The sequence below is a fragment of the Sipha flava genome, unplaced genomic scaffold (genome assembly GCF_003268045.1).
Source record: "Sipha flava isolate LNK unplaced genomic scaffold, YSA_version1 103_pilon_pilon, whole genome shotgun sequence".
NCBI classification, from domain to species: Eukaryota; Metazoa; Arthropoda; class Insecta; order Hemiptera; family Aphididae; genus Sipha; species Sipha flava.
In genome coordinates, this window is record NW_020271717.1 from 1,670,299 (window position 1) to 1,688,469 (window position 18,171).

The 18,171-nt window shown below is 32.6% G+C and overlaps 1 protein-coding gene across 1 annotated transcript in view; it reads right to left on the reverse strand.

Annotated features, from left to right (window-relative positions):
- The window catches only part of LOC112681720 (ETS-like protein pointed), a 60,442-nt gene that overhangs the window by 26,441 nt on the left and 15,830 nt on the right, over window positions 1-18,171 (reverse strand). The window contains exons 3-4 of the mRNA XM_025552017.1: window positions 16,570-16,858; window positions 3,518-3,682 (exon numbers count right to left, since the gene is read on the reverse strand). Of these exons, the coding sequence (XP_025407802.1) occupies window positions 3,518-3,682; window positions 16,570-16,858 (454 nt within the window). The remainder of the gene's footprint in view (window positions 1-3,517; window positions 3,683-16,569; window positions 16,859-18,171) is intronic.

The following is an 18,171-nucleotide window of genomic DNA, read 5'->3' on the forward strand; positions in this document are numbered from 1 at the left end:
TATGAATAAATAACAAAATTATTTAATCGATCGTATAATGTTACATAAGTATACGTTGATCACGCCAACAACGCAAGTAACTCGAAAACAAAAACTATCATCGGTCTGTGATATAGTAATGGGTGTACTAAACCTAACCCCATTCGGTGTAATACGTGCATTAAACCCTCCGTTGCCCAGTACGCGCGCACATTATTCAATTCTCAGTGGTGTCTGACGCTTGTACGATTGATATTCACATAATAAACCAACAGCACTGCGGTGCGTATCGGTGCGATGGTCGTTACGCTTTCCCTCTGCATGTTATGTAAAAACGGAACACACCGACTACCATTTTAGATTCTTTATCGAACGTTATACTAAAGAATACATAAATTGAAGCTCTATTTTTCAGCGGGTTACAAAACGAATCGGATTCTATAAGCATGATTATTTTACTATTATTATTTTTACATTGTTCCTCGAAGGAATGGACGACCGCGAATCGTGATTCGGTGTATATAATTATTAACCAACTGTGCAACTTCTAACCACGCGGACTAGAAGATTTGGGACCGTTTAATTCATACGAAAATCGATAAAAAGCAGCACGACTATGTCGCTACACACGATGGGTTTTGATATTGCGTCGTCAAGTATAAAAGTTCAATATTGATAGTATAGCTGCGTGATATATGCTTGTCGACGAGCCGCCGCGGCCAATTCCCCCGTGGGAACCATGGACGTTATGGGGTCCGGCCGATGTATATTATTTTTTTTACAAAATTTACACTAGCTCGAGTCGGGTTCACACGCTACACTATACACGGCGGCTAAGGCAATGATGATGGCGTAATTAACCATACACTACAAACACACACACACACACACACACACACACACACACACACACACACACATTCACACCTCTGTTTGTTTGAGCCGCACCCAATACTACGATGGTAATAATTGTCATATGTGCATACAATGAATAGACTTAAATCTATATCTATACGTTAGGATTTCAAGAGAAATCTAACAAAAAATCCACTGATTATATTGTACCAATAGCACCCAGGTTATACCTACATAATATGCATAATATTATCAGCAATTACAACGTTATGATGATTTCGATCTTCGTGTACGTAATGAGAAAGATATTTAAAATGTTCGGATTCAACTGAATTCATATCAAACTCAAAAATATTCATTGATAAAAAAAAAAAATTAATAATTGTAAATCAGGTCTGTGCCTACGTAGATAAATTAGAATTAAATAAAATAATTTATTTTACAAGTGGCAGATTTAAATGGGATCACTTATTTAGAGCACAATGACATGTATTGTACTTCACGGTCCATTGGTAATAAATCGTTCAACCGAGAAAAAATATACAGAATACAGTTCAAGAAAATTCGAATAAAGTCGGATACATCACAATGGACTATAGGATATATTCTTTAAACACAGTAATATCTTAGTTCACAAATTGTAATACACAGCACATATCCTCTGTTGCAACACTTCAAATAAGATTTATTTATTAAAATATGAATTCGTTATTTGTGAATGATGAAGTATACAATTCATATGAATTATGAATACTAATTATGCAATAAAATGTATCAAGAATTATAGTAGATATACATAAAATTAGAAAAAATCCAGATAAACTATTTAACTATATGTATATATAATTATATTCATTCAACACCAACCAGTAATTATTAAATTTCATGTATATTTTTTTAAAAAACCACGATAAGAAAAAATGATTAACAAAATCGTGTTATTAAAATATTTATAAGGTTTGATTGTGAATTGTATAATGACTTATGCGTATATTTGTGAGTTCAGAATGTAAAATTCATTATTGAGAAAGAACTAGAACAAATTATTCAATTTTACATTTTAATCAGTATAAATGTTATATTCCATTAGGAATATAATAAAATGTTAGATTAAATATGTATCATATATTATTTAATTGTTACATAGAAACTGTTAAAAACAACAGTTAAATTAGCAGTAAAATATTATATATTGGTGATTTTATTGTAATAATTTAATACAACTCGATTAATTAATAATTATTATAATAAAAGCTTCGTCAGATATTTTTGAACTTGGTGGATTATGACTATTTATAAGTATAGTATAAGTAATTATAAGTATGTTAGGTCTTTCATCAGAGTACATGCAAAATATAGAAATAAGCAAATATTTAACTATGTATTTGGATTGCTATTTCTATATCCTCAATCGGCAGGGGATTGTTTTACCGACGAATTATCTGAAATACAACCTATGAACGAAAAACTTACAAAATTTACCGATTATTTAATAGAAAATTACATTCACATTGATCCAATATTTTCACCAGAAATTTGGTCAGAATAAAGCATTAGTATTTATTGTACAACCATTCGTGCAAATCTTTCCATTCAAAATTTAATTCACAATTTTATTCGCCACATCCTTATATATTTAATTTTTTAAATATATTATATACCTCGTATTCAAGCTGATACTACAATTATTATAAGAAGTTCCAATAAAATAAAACCATATCGGAAAGAAATTAGAGACAAAATACAATTTTTAGAAAACGAAATTCAAAAATATGACACTTGTACAATTTCAAGATATATAAAATATATAGATATATACTTATATATAATATGAGTATACAAAAATATTAGCCAATAAATATAAACCGTGGCGAATAATATAATAATATACTATTTTTTATATTTATACATATACTATAATGATATGTTCAGCTTAATAACTGTCGGTATTTTAATTATTTAATTATTACATTTTTTTTTTCTACACTATTGTAAGATTTTTGTATTATATTTCTAAAATAATTTTGTTTGTAAAAAAAAGATGCATTAAAATATGTAACTCCATATGTAACTATATAAAATATATAAACGTAACACCGTAAACCTTATGTTAAAATTAAAAATCAAACTAAACCTATTATTGAATGTAACTGACGTAAATTATTCTAGGAAATAACGCATGTCTTAAAGTTATTAATAATATTTTGGTAACCAATATATTTTTAAAAAAAAAATTTAGGGAGCCAATTTAAAGATACTTATTAAGGATAAAATATTGATTACCAGTATTTGGGAGCCAATTGAATTGCTCCGAGTTCAAATATATATAATTATATAACAAGAAATATAAGTACTGTGCACTATTTAGTTGTCCTTTTATAGAAGGATAATATAACAGTTTAGAAAATTCATTTGATAACGCAGCTGATGTTTGAATTTTACGCAAGATAGTGTACAAGACAATATTTCTATAAATCGTTGGTTTTTTTTTTTTTTTATGTAAACCAATTTTATTCAATTCCAATATTATTATTTTCTATAGTTTTAGTTAAAATTGAATCGAATTATACACAATAATTGGTATTAAAAATTATTCTATACTATACGTAAATGAACGTGATATATTTCATAACAGATAGAATAAATAATTTATAGTTGCTCGATACAAATATAACACACTAACCTTTTGGTACATTAAACTTGTGTCGTTCTTTTTCCCACGATGCGAATGTAGCTTGCAGCGCTTCAGTCATTTTCTTATTTGTACCTGGCGTTAAAGGCGGTGGAACCAACTGTCCACCAGCATTAGTATTTGTACTGTTTACGTTTGTTGCAGTCGGCGTTTGGTCTAAAAGAAAATTAACTCATAAATAAATGTGTAATTGTTTGTAAATATTATAATTTCAAGTTTTCTATTAAAATATACCTATTGGTTATTGGGACGAATGAGAATAATTACAATATTTAACTGTATTTATATATAGCAATACTACGGTTGATTTTTTTCTATTTATGGATTATAATTAGTTAAATGATTCAATGAGTGATTTGTGTCAAGTACTCCATAAATGTTTATAATATAGGGCAACCACGATGCGACTAGAATAGTATAAGTGTTTACTATAGTTATATTAGACAGTTAAGTTGTTAAAGACAAAAAATATTTTTATAACCTATGAATTGTATAAATGTGTTAATCTTGCTTAAGTTTTATTTACAACTGAATTATTTTATTAATCAGTTTACATATCTAATTACTTTTTAAAATTTCATAAAAAACGACTGTAAGCCAATTACAACCATTTTTATTAATTTGTAATCACAAAAGCTGATTAGTTCATATTATAATTTAAACCATGGATTAAGATTCTGAATTTCTTCCTAGATTGCGGCTTATTGACAGGGTGGACTTTCGTAGTGCGTAGACAAGTTTATGTAATATTATAACAAAGCCAACTTTATCCTAAAAATACTTGTAAAAGCAGAAACTATGATAAACCAATAGAAACAAGAATATTTTTCTCAGAATATTAACATCAGTGGTTAATTTATCAAAATATATCACAATTAAGTATATTATTACTAAACTGGTTGATGGATTTATCAAAAATAATTTTATATTGTACATACGGGTATATTTGAAAATTAACTAATTATGTAAAAAAACGTTTATTTAATTGAAACTATGCATATATACAATCTATAAGCTTTGTGTGTGTGTGTGAGTGTATGTGTGTATATATATATATTAAATGCAATATTGTTTTACATTATATAACTTGGTTCCCTAATTAAATTATTTTATACATGCGTTTCACATTCAACAATGTATAGTACATTATAATAATAACAGTGGCATAAAAACCAATTCTATTTTATTACAATTAATATTTTGCATACGCTATACCTATTGAACATTCTTAACATTCTAGTTTTTATTTGTATGAATTTTAATTGAACGGACGACCAATTTTGTCCATTTTAAGTTGCATTCATTTTACAATTCACTCTGCTAACAATTTATAGCGTTATTAAATATTAAGTAGTAGGGATCGTAACGAGTAAACAACTCTACACTACTACTATAACAACGATAAATGGCGAGGTATTGTAACAAAAATTACATCAGCAGCCTTTTTTATTGGACTTTTGTTGACTAGTTAAAACTACACGACTGTAATGTGATTTAAAATGATGAAAAATAACCAGCTCGTATTATTAAGACAAGATTACATATGCTTACTACAATGCACGGATGTGTATGTCTCCTAAAAAAGGTTATTTTCAACGGCATACCTGCATAACTAATTTTGATCAATCGACCAACTCGTCATGTATAAAATATAAGTTCATAAAAAGGAGACCGATAATTTTGTTAATTGGTAATCTCGTTATTCTCAAATAGAATTAGCCGAATTAAAAATCAATTCACAGTCTTACATGAACACATTACGATCAAATTTAAATAAAATTATTTGAAAAATAATCAAGATAAATGTGACGTTGTCCTTAATGTTTTATCGAGGTTAACATTACGAGCTTTGCGATTGTTTTCTCCGTTCCTCAACACTCGGGGAAAAAATGTCATTGTGTTTATTTTTATACATGATAATATTGTTATGCTTGACTTTATGATACGTCGCAGTCTCCGACTCGCACCCTGTTATAGTGGCACTAAAAATTACTTAACGAACGTTAGCTACGCATTCTGCACGCGGAATCGTTACTCTTGCGCGGAAAGGATGAATTCCATCATGGTCTACACAAATACTACCGTGCAGCCGATTCGTACTCGAACTTGTTCGCACGACAAATGAACAGTACTGGTTTTAAAAAATAATCAATTTACACACGGGCTACGTATCGCGCTATCTCTGCGAATAATCGAAACAAACGACGCATCGTCGATATCCACCACCTATGCGTGTGTAATACGCGCGCGTACGGTTCTTGCGGGCAAAACGTTCAACACGGTAATGGCATATTATTGAACGAATTCGCAGTCGAACGGTGATCGACAACAATAACAACAAACCTCGTCCTGTACAACTGTAAAAGCAGAGCGTTATAGATTTGTCAGAAAAAAAGGAATCAAATACAATAAAAAAAAAAAAAAAAAAACAAATAAATACTAATAAAAAGGGGCGGTAGGCGCAGCGTGCACGGACGGAGCGTACTGCAGCGGTTCTGGTCCTGCGATTGGACCACGCACAGGTGACGGCGGGCGTCGGTGGACCACGAGTAGGGGGTTTAAGCCGCGGTCGATGCCGGTTCGATCGAGATCACCGCGCTCGAGTGCGTTACCTGTCGCCGTCCGATCTGTCCCTTTCTCCCCGCGCGGCTCCGCGACGGGGCGCAGCGCGCGCGAACGCAATGCACGTACGCACGTCACACGCCGCGGTTGTGTACCATTCAATATTTGCATACATTACACGCGCGTTTGTACATTTTTTTTTTTATCCGCGCTCCTTGTGCACGACCGGGCCGGATAAACAAAACAGTAAAACCGCATGCGTACGCGCGTGTTACGGACCGCGCCGAATACGGTTTACTTTCGGAGCAACAGCCCGTGTAAATTAATTTTCATTTCAATATTTTCCCCATTGTATCTTTCCGGTACACGACGACGACGACGACGAACATTCCAGATCCGTTGCGCGTACGGTACGAACGGAAAAACGATACGACCCCACGACCTCTGTCGAAAATTACTGAGCGTTTTACTATTATTTTCGATAACGTAACGCTGTTGTTATAATACAACGAGACGTGTGTGTGTGTGTTGTGCCATTGCTACCCGACAGCCAATCTATATGAATTACGGACGAGATGAAATCGTTTAATCCCAACGCTATAGCATGTAATACGTGTACACGTACATAGAGAAGCACTTGCCGACGACCGTCCAGTACACTCGAGAGCGAATTAAGTAATTTACAAGTAATAAATAAATGAACGAACATTACGGGTTGATGATGCGGGTCACGACCCACACACTGTGATTAATAAATGCGTGTATACACCGGGAGAAGAAGGGAAAAAGGTCAACGCGACCGTAGTTGATTAAGACATTTAAAATAAGTAAATAGTCTGAATGGGGTCCAGCGGGTCCTAGAGTGTAATATCACGGAGTACGCGGTACAAACGTATAGTGTTTGTACAACAGAAACTACAACGACGATGAACCCAGATGAAAAGTTCAAGTCTTATTCTGCTGGTAGCAACACAAACTAATAACTCGTTAATATTTTATATTAGTTTACGTTGGGGTTCGATACAAAACGTATGGGATATTAGATATTTTATGGTACGCAACGTGTACATTGCTATTATAATGATAACGGAACGCATAATGATTCATTGTGTACGAAGACATAACATAAAATATAATATATTATATATAAATATTTTAATTGTATGTTTAACAATATGCCCAGTGGTGATACTCTTGATGATGATAATAATAATAATCATTATTATTATTATTATTATCATTAATAATAAGCATGCTATATAATTAATGTTTAAGATAATAACTGAATTTACAAAAATTAACATATTAATTAACATTCAAAATGTTTTAATTATTATATTATTATTTTTTTCTATATATGTAATTCTATAATGTTGTAATGAGCATATAATTTATTAACTGTTATGTGTTGTGCTTCAGATAAAGAATAAATAAAAAAATTAAAACAAAATCGTAAAAAAAAAACGTAATAATAAGTAAGTTGATTCACCCGCTTGCTTATTCATTGGTGTCACCAAAGGACGCGCATACATTACAATAGTAAATATTTGAATAGTAATGTTCACTATAGGTCTTGAATTCCGGGTCAAAATCGACATGGTCGTCGTCGTAACAGTAACATTTATATTTTAAATTCTTGTATAAGCGGTGTTCATTTAGGCTGGCGTTTGAAATATAGTTGACCATAAATGAATTACACGTGAACCCGTGAAGGTTTTATGCGAGAAGTCAAGAAGACAGTTTAGATCGCAGTAGCATTAGTTACGGTTTTTATTATTTATAGATGAGAAAATCTTAACTAAACTTCCAGTCTCGGAGTGGGTATAATTAAATGTTTTATTAATTTAGGTAAGAGTAATCATTAATTATACTCATCCATTTCTTTCCGAATAATCATAGTCGGTGTTTTTCAATTTTAATTCAAAATGTATCGTAATGAAAAGGTAGAGTTATAAATGTTGTCATGTATAAATGAAATAATAGTTTGATTTACTTTAACACGCTTACTACCATTCAATCTTGCCATAGAAAACGCAGTACGTACATTTTCCATGTGACCAATGTAACAAATCGGAGAGTAGGATTTTCGTAAAAAAATCTGGTTCATAGTTTCTTTATTTGAATTTTTAGTTGTATTTTTATAGTAAGTTAAAAGTAAATTTTAAACACTTATTGTTTCAAAAAATATAGTAGTAACAAATATTATAGAGTCGAGTTTAAAGTATTAAGTCTAAAATGGATAAATATTATACAATACAGTTTTGCTTTCTGATTTGTTCGAAAAACGACGGAAAATTTACGCTTTCCTTAAAATTATAACGCAGCTATTTCGAGTCTCTATAAATGATTATTTAGTTGAAACAGATGTATAGTAAATTATAAGTTAATAAACGTTTTGAAACATTATCTTTAAAAATAAGATAATATTTGAATTAAAGACCTAATTTACTATTTAAAATGATATTTTACATACGATAATGCAATAACCTATGAGATCAATTAGGCTTCGTTAAAATCATATAATATACAACGTATATACGTAAATACACACGTTTGAGCTGGTATAATTATTAAAATAAAATACTGATAAAAAGGATAAACAGTAGTGATAGAAAAAAGCAAGTAGTCCTAAGAAAATAAATATCTTTAGGAAAAAAACAATTGAAATTAAAATAAAGTAGAACTGTAGTATACTTGCAGTATACAAGTGGTGTGTAACAATAAAATCATCATCTTATGTAACGGCTTAAGTAGTTTTTTCTTATTACAACACTTTAACATTATACTATACATACATATCGTTTCATTATTAATTATGGAATGGGTAATGCTTCGAGTTGAAAATGTAATTTTAAAATTAAACACTAGATTATACCCTATGTAAATCGTCAAAAATGTATTATTTTTGTGTGGGAAAAAATATCAATACTCCCCTCTACTATGATTAAAATTTAACAACCACCTGTTTTATTACACGTGAAGTACAAGTATTATTAATTTGCTAGACACGGCTTTTGCTCAGCACCCTACATTCACACGCACATATGAGACGTAATTACGTGTAGCTCGACCGCTACTGGTCAACAGGTGCTAAAGGTTAACGAAAATTATTCATTTATTGCATTAGTGCAATATCATATAATAAGATGTTTACTCGCGAATGACTTTTATTACTTATGAATTATAATTTTTAATTCTATAAAATGTTTCTTAGGATTTTTTTCTAGTTTCAAGGTTATAAGTAGTTAAAATATAGCAACTTCAGTGAAATACGAATTATTTGTTTTGAAATTATACTTTCAATCCTAGGTACACATATTTCATATTTTATACACATACACATACACACACACACACACACACACATACGCATATGTAACATTAATTTTAATATCGATTCGTACTGAAATAATTTATAATTTCAGCACAGTACTTTCCTACAATTAACATCTCATCAATTGTTCGTCGAACATTATTGTTTACCTAAGAATCATAAATTCATAACATATTTATTGGTTTGGTGAATAAATATTATATACGAAAACTAAAGCAACGATAATATTCCGTACTGCCGATAAAACATTTTCACGAAAAAAAAAAAAAAAAAACCAGCAACAAAATATTAAAATACAAGTTTCTCTGCCGTTACATTCGACCGTACTGTGAATACTAAATGCTTGTTCAAAATTTCCACGAAAAAAACGTTATTAAATCAACTATGAACGCTTTTTACCATACTTTCAAGCTTGGCTGGGTGGTTATATACCAGTGCCGTAGTACACAGTGACCATTAGACCGTATCATCCACTCACCCACTCGCAGTCGTCACAAAACAACAACGAATAGATAAAGATACTCTGTTGGTGTTTATGCACATGGGCGGCAATAAAATAATGTAACGATGAAGCCGTAATTACACGGGGGAGGGAGGGAATAAATAGAACTGCTGCAGGTGCTTACAATCGTGGGAACGTCGGGCGAAAACAAAAAAAAAAATACATACCATATACATTTATATTAAAATTCAATAAAACGCTATTGTGAGCACATCTACGCATTTTATTTGCCGCGAATTACAGCGAACTCAGTGTTGTATGTATTTATATGTAAATTCGAGAGACAGACGTAAAAACGTTGAAAACGTGTACCGCTCGGACGATGGATTCGAAAACATGATATAAGCCCCGCGCAGATGATACTGTATTACTGTTACTATTAATGGCCGGGTTAAAATGAAATTTAAAAATATGTAAAAGCCGTGTCCAACGATCAAAACTTAATGATAACGAACACCCGAACATTGCGTGACCGCGGCTGAATATACTCACACAGCGTGTGTCGTGCCAACTATTATATGCCAAATTTAAATCTCATATTTTAAAACATTCGTTCCTACATTAATAATATTTTTAGAATAACAATTAATGTGCTTCGTGTCAAATTTGTTTGTCATTCCACAAGAAGACGGTTTGAACTAGAAAAAAGTATGTACGAATTAATTAGATAAACAACACAACAAATTTTGATAAAAAAAAAATAAACATTGAGATTCGTACGTTTGTCCAATAAATTATCATAATAAATACGTCGGAGTAAACATTAGACCACATATTACATAGGGTTAGAAAGAGGGACGAAAGCAATTGACGAGAGGAACGTGTATTTACATGTACGCATATTATATTCTCAGTGATGTTTCCATCAATTTTGTTGAAAGTATACTACGCTAATGAGTGTCTGAATATGGAAATTTTTATGATTTATAGACGAAGGTGTTGATGGTGGTGGTGGTGATGGTGGTGGTGGTGGTGTGAAAGGGTTGTAAATATTTATAAAAATTTAAATGAATACATTTTATTTTTTACACAAATAGAAATTAAAATTATTCAAATAAATTGATACGACCGAATTGATATATTACAAAATAAGGCCAAAATTAAAACATGTAAAATGAATTACATTTAATACTTCCCCGAGAAGAGCTCGAAACTTGAGTATATACGTATATCTGTAGTATACCCTATGGGAACACCACAACTTATTCTACCTAATTAAACAGTTACTATTTAAACTATACCGACAGGAGTCTTATTGTAATATCCACTTGTTGTGATCATTTATCAGACGTACAATAGCGGTAGAATAAATATGTAATAATAATTAGAAAACAAATAAGAAAACACTTATTATTACTTCCTAAAAGTTGTCAGTTGTTATCGTTATACAACATTAAAATGAACGGTTTAAACTATTACGAAATAATAATAATAATAATAATAATAATAGATATTTTTTCATCATTGTTCAGCACCAGAATTGAACGGTTAATTAAAAAGATAAATTACGATTCGCGTACAAGTTGAGAGTTTCATTGGAAACGACAAAACTGAAGTGAAAGAACGGAATTGAACACATTTATGTCGGCATAAAGACGACAGTTTAATAGAGATTTTCTCTTCCAGCGCACCCGAGCAAATAGGCGTCAGCCATTGTGATCGCACTGCGTACACGTAGCGATCTTTATCGCCGTCAGTCGAACAAACAAGACGTTTTTCGCGTAACGATCTCGGACGGAGAAAAACGCGTCGTCTGCAATACGCCGCATGTATTCATTATCGTTGTATGCGCGCGTTCGCGCGGAATCATGCGACACACGCGTTGCCTACACACGTTTTATTGTAATTCGTTATTTATCCTCGACAGGAAATGGTCAATAACATTTTAATAATAATAATAATAATAATGTTGGCCGTCGCCATTCTCGGCACGTCACTATTAGTAAAAAAAAAAAAAAAAATAAATAAAATATTATCTGCACAACTGTAGTGAGTGCGCGCGCGCGTTCGAGTTCGGGTTGCCGTCGCGCGCATGCCAATGAGTGTAATATTATAATACAATATTTTGATAATAGTGGTACGAAAATATTTCGAGGCGGAAGCACACGGGTTAAAAAACAGAATTACAAAACGTGTCCGACGGTTCGGTTGATATACTGAAGCACATCGAAAGGGTTGGCGGCCGAGCACTTGGTCTGCGTGCTTTGGGTAACGTACAACAGCAGAACGGATTTTTCCGTAGAAAAAGTACGTGTATTTTTATTCAATCTTACGAACACATACGAGCACCATACATACACACACACACACACACACACACATACACACACCCTCTCCCACCGATCGAACGTTCTCTGAAACAGCGGTTCCCAAACTTTAAACGCCACGGAACGCCTTAAAATACGGTTCACGTCTCGCACATAGAGTTCGAACCCCAATTTTTCGATTAATTTTTTTTTTTTTTTTAAAAACCAATACTCCGAGAAATAAATGTCAACGGTTATTGTTTATTACGACCACTAATCTCAATATTTACGTACATACATCTTGCGGAACACACTTTGAAAATCGTTGCTGTAGGACCACGGTAATGCAGGGGCCATAACTAGGGAGTGAAAGACGTGGACTCATCTCCGGGCGTAACATTTTAGAGGGTGTAATTCTTGTAATTATTAACAACTAATTTGATATTTTCAACTTTGTTAAACACTGTTAAGACTCAATAAGTACGATTGTATATTAATTATTAGAAAAAAGTTCTATAATTGTTTTAAGTTGATTGTTAAGTTGGTCCACAATAGGGCGTAATTTTAACTTTTCCCATAGGCGTACAAATTCCTAGTTCCACCTATACGCATGCCCGGTACAGCGTGCCAAACCAGAAACGCATATAGCGGTGTGATCTAATAACTAATAACTAAGATCAAGTTTTTGACAGCAGGTCGGTGTGCACGCGACACGGGTGCCGTGTCGCGCGCGCTTTCGTCGCCTACGTTTTACACACACGCCGTACAAATGAACGGTCGGCAACTGGCGGTCCCAGGAGGACCGACATACAACAGGTCCGTCAACACATTATTTTACTTGAATACATCAATTGTTCTACTTGAATAATTTGTACGACGAGTAATGGAATAATAAAATAAATAATAAATATTACATTTTATTTAACCGACTCTTGGCTAAAAACAGAATTTGAACGATTCAAATCGAAGACGTTTACGCACGAATACAACAGTTAGCAAACGCGAACACGGTACCGAAAAGGATTAATGTTGATCCTACGGAAGTACTAAATTGTTGTTTAATCAACCTTTTTTGCGGTAAAGCTGAATTTTTTTTTCTCCTTTATTAATTTTATCTACATCGTGCAAATAACGAAATTATGTTCAGTACTTGTCCATCGGTTTTTTTCTTTTTTTTTTTTTTAATCGGCAGCCGCGAACGAAACGCGCTCATATCAAATTGGTTGTGCGACGCGGCTCGATCGGGTTCCGCGGACGGTATCTGTCGTTCAAGACGAAAACCAAACACGACATTCGAGTGAAAGAGAACCAGAGAAACCCGCACGGTGTAGATGGCACTAGAGACGTGTGAACATTGCAGCCGTCGCCGTTTAGGTTATAAATCACGGGGGAAACGAAGACGGATGGAAGTTATGAACAGTGAGCGGCATCTAGCGGACGCGGTAGGTATCGGACCTACAGACTGGAGTCTCTCGCGCCGGCAGGTACTGGCCGGCAGATGGCAGCACTCCGTTCGCACCGGACGGCTTCGCGATCCGCCGACAACCGGTCGCGACGACGAGCTGTACCAAAACCGCCGACCGATCCGTCCGCGTTACGGTATATTGACCTATGACACGAGTGTGCTCGCACGCGGACTAAACGCGACGACCATCGAAATAATATTTAATAACACACATATCCTATTCTGTACGAATTTTCCACCGATAAAAACGGTTTGAAGTACGCCGAAGGAATTAAAAAAAAAAAAAAAAAAAAAACAAAAGAGTTGGTACAGTTTTTTGCTGTGATCGCCATACGCTAGTTATACTAAGTTGTAGAACGACCAGAGCCGGCTCAAGGTATAGGCGAGCTAGGCACCTGCCTAGAGCGGCACTTTAGTAGGGGCGACATATTCAAAATTAACTCGTAAATTTTTTCTAATTCCATCGGTGTTTTTATCGGAAAAACATTTAAATTCATTCATTCGTGAAAACCACTTATCTATATAGTAAAATAATATTGTCTAAAGCTATTATATTGCTTTATGTTACTGCCTGCGCTGGGCGTTTTCAAATTATTCCAAAAATATAAATAACCGCACAATCACTCCCGCGATTTCCGATAGAATATATGGGGAGAAGCTAAGTTAAAATAAAAGCTCAATTTTTTTTTTTTTAGAGGCGGCAAAATTTGGTTTTGCCCAGTGCAATATTTTTGCTTGGGCCGGCCCTGACAACGATTGTGTTCGATAATTACGGTGCGGGGCTAAAAGAAGAAAGGCAGAAAACTCCAGCACGATTGGACTCGCGGAAAAAGGGCGTGTTGAACCATCCCCAGGAGAGTAGCGTTTTTTGAACGTTAGACGCGAAAAACGAGCAAAAAAAAAAAACAATCCGAAATTGATGGAATTGATGGTAAAATCAACAAGTGCACGGGATGAAAATTCCCGAAATGTTTCACTGCATTTTCCGGGACTTTCGTCGATTAAATGTAAACGTGGTATGCGAGCAAATCGATGAACATCTATTTATGATGATACATTTTAAACGTATAGCGTGGTAAAGTAAACCGAGCGAAACGAAAACAACAACTTCAACAGGGTGGTTTTATTTTATCTACCCTAAAATGTAAATGTTCGATCCCTCTGTGAGCGGTGCACACATCTAGAGTGTTTGTCCACGGTGTTACCACGGCGTTTTCCGCCCACAGACTACCTAAATCCCGGCTCCGGGTGTGAAGGAAGACGAGCAAACAAAGACAAATTGTTTATTCTTTTTTTTCCCCCATCGTTCATTTATCATGTACGCATTATGATTATCAACCCTAACGCGGCACCTATGAGATTCGTTATCGTTACACCTTCCATGCTCCGTACTCGCGACATCATGTAAATGTGTACAGAAATCGTTTTCGATACAATAGTTATACGAGGCGCTGCGTGTAACAACGTGCAACCAACCGATTTACATTTAATATAATAATATTATTGTTATTATTGATCTGCCGAGTACAATATTATTATGTGTTTAAATAGTGGCGCACCGATGTCGGCGATTTACGATTTAACTTTAACGCCGACGAACTGTGCGGTATTGTGTATGCACCATTGTAAATAATTATTAAATCGTTTCGAGCTGTCACATTTGAAATGTTAACTTAACAGGTAGCAGTAAAGTAGTTTGAGATGTTTCGTTCGATATCTCTCGTGGCGCAAAGGAAAATAATAATAGCTCCCGAGCGAGGTACAACTTATTATTTGTGCGTAGGATAAAAAAATTTAAATATCAGTACTTAAGATAATAACAACTTGAAAGGTATTTGAGCGTAAAAAAAAATATAATTAGTTAACGCTTGGTATATAAACATTGATAAATAATTTAGAGGAAGTTATAATAAGTTTAAAAGATGATTTTAATTTTAAAAAGTCATCGGGTTATCTCAACGTAACAATGTGGTTAACCTCTTAACACATGTTAATACAATGTATATTATTACGGATATATTTTAATCATAACATTTTACAACGTAATATTATGCGCTATAAGTGCGATACTTTGGAACTGCAAATCGATGTGTAAACAAAACTATTAAATTATATTGTCCTAAAGTAAATCTACTGGAACCTGTAGTCATTATATAATTTCAGGGAGAACAGATGGAATCATACAAAAGCTTGTAACAAGTAGCAGATATACACTACATAAGCAATTTACGATATTAACCTACATAATATGTGATAAAAACCATGATATATTATTTAAAAACGATTAAATTAACTTTTAACTCGAGGGGACAACCATATATATATATATAACTCTATATAGAGAGGAAATCGTTCCCTCCCATAACTATACAGACCTGTTGTGGAAGAACGTGGGAGGAACGAGTACTCTCTCTGTTTTCACTATGTTTTATCGTACACTCAGACTAATTTCACAAATTACTTATACGAGCAATATAATATGAAATTCCATAAACTATTAGTCGTGTCATATAAGTTAAATCCAGCAGCAGACCCTTTTTATAATTGCGTTAAAAACATTCTATAACTGAAATTGATAATATCTCTGGAACGTTAACATAACAACATAATAATTTACATTTTATTGGGCCATTTATAACGGACGGAGTTGGAGTAGAAAAATAACACTAAAAATTAATGCACTCTCACTTATCATAATGTAGGTATCCGTAGGACAGAATTTTAATTTTTACGGGAAATAAAGAAATAATCTTTTTTTATTCACACTTCACGACAGATATACATCTGTGTACGTTTCAGTATAAACATAATTTAATACAATCATACTGTTTTCGGAGGAGCGAAGCATGTACCGATAATATCCATAAATGATGAGTAATAATGCACTTTTAATACTTAACGAAACATAATGCTAATAATGATTATTGTACATACCTAATGAATTTTCTGGGTCCGACAAATCACTGAGAGACGGTACTTTTTGAAGCATATTACATCCATCCGTCGTGTTATTGCTATAGTTGGTTGAGATACTTTTGTAGTCCTGAAGTGTGTTGGGCTCTCGTTTAATGACGACGAGTCCACCACAGCTATTTTCGCCTGTTATAGCTCCGTTCATATCACTTGCACTGCAACTATTGTTGGATAACATCATTGTAGAAGACACAGACGATGGCATCATAATTGGGCTGCTTCGAAATTCATCACCTCCGGAAGACATGTCCTGTAAAATATATCGGTGCATTTTTAATGTTTACTAAAGATAAATACACATCAGATTAATTTTCTGTTGGTAACTTCTAAATATAGGTATATAGTTTACTATGGTTATAAATAAAAGTATGTGGAAGTTACTTAATTTGAGTAAACTTTAATGGATAGTAAATTTTAATTAAAATAATATAGTGATACACTTTTTTTTTTAAATCAATCACAACAAATAACTCAATTTAATTCAATTTTGTTCAGAACCGGTTAATTATGTATTAGTACTTTTGTCAGATTACCCAATAAAATGTCTACATAAGCCAATGTGGAATGACGTCTTGGCTATCTAACAATATGTAGTGTAATGTGATATGTGACGATATATAATTATAAACAGTTGTATAACAGCATGTAATGAATATCAATACTTATACATTAGTGTCTTGTTTTAATAGTATTTTATTTATTTATTTTTTAGTATTTTATTCAAATCTCAAAAGAAATCGGAATGCTTTGAGTATTTATCTACAAGGGTTCGCGTACTTTTTTCACATGGTTCGATAATACATTTTTTTTCTTAGCATTTTTTGTTGGTGACTATATTGTAATATACATAAGCGGATAACGTATGAGTAATAATTAAATATATAGCTATAATGTATGTTTTATAATATTTAATTAGTTTATTTTAAAAACCAAACATATGTTAGATACATATTTTTTTTTTTACTTATAACACGTGCGGTTCTTGAGACAAGAGAGTAATAAAATTGAAATTTGCTCTAAGTTTCAAAAAATTAAAATTGAGGATCTATAGAATGGAAATCCAATACATTTATTTAAACATCATAATAAAAATATAGAGAAATTAGAGGTAGAAATAAATTAAAAAAAAAAAATTTAAAACTACTGTATCATAAACTTTTTACATTTTAGTTTGAATTCTGTTGCTATTATGATTTTCATTATAATAACTAGGAAACGGTTTTATATGCACAAAAAATCCTCAAAAATATGCTTCTAAAAATGCTGTAATATGTTGTAAGATATGTATTTATTTTTAAATATATACTTAAATATTCACTTAAAATGTTTAAAATTATGTACAAATATGTAATATGTATTATAAATGTAAAAATAAGTATTAATTAATACGATATTAAAAAAGGTATAAAAAATCTTTTAAAATATTTTGTCGTCAAATCGACACTTGAATTCTATATTATTTATCTATATATATATATATATATATATATAAGTTGTATATCAGGGGCGACCAAACGGTCAATTGCGGAGATTTTAGAGTCGATAATTTAGAATTTATTTTTA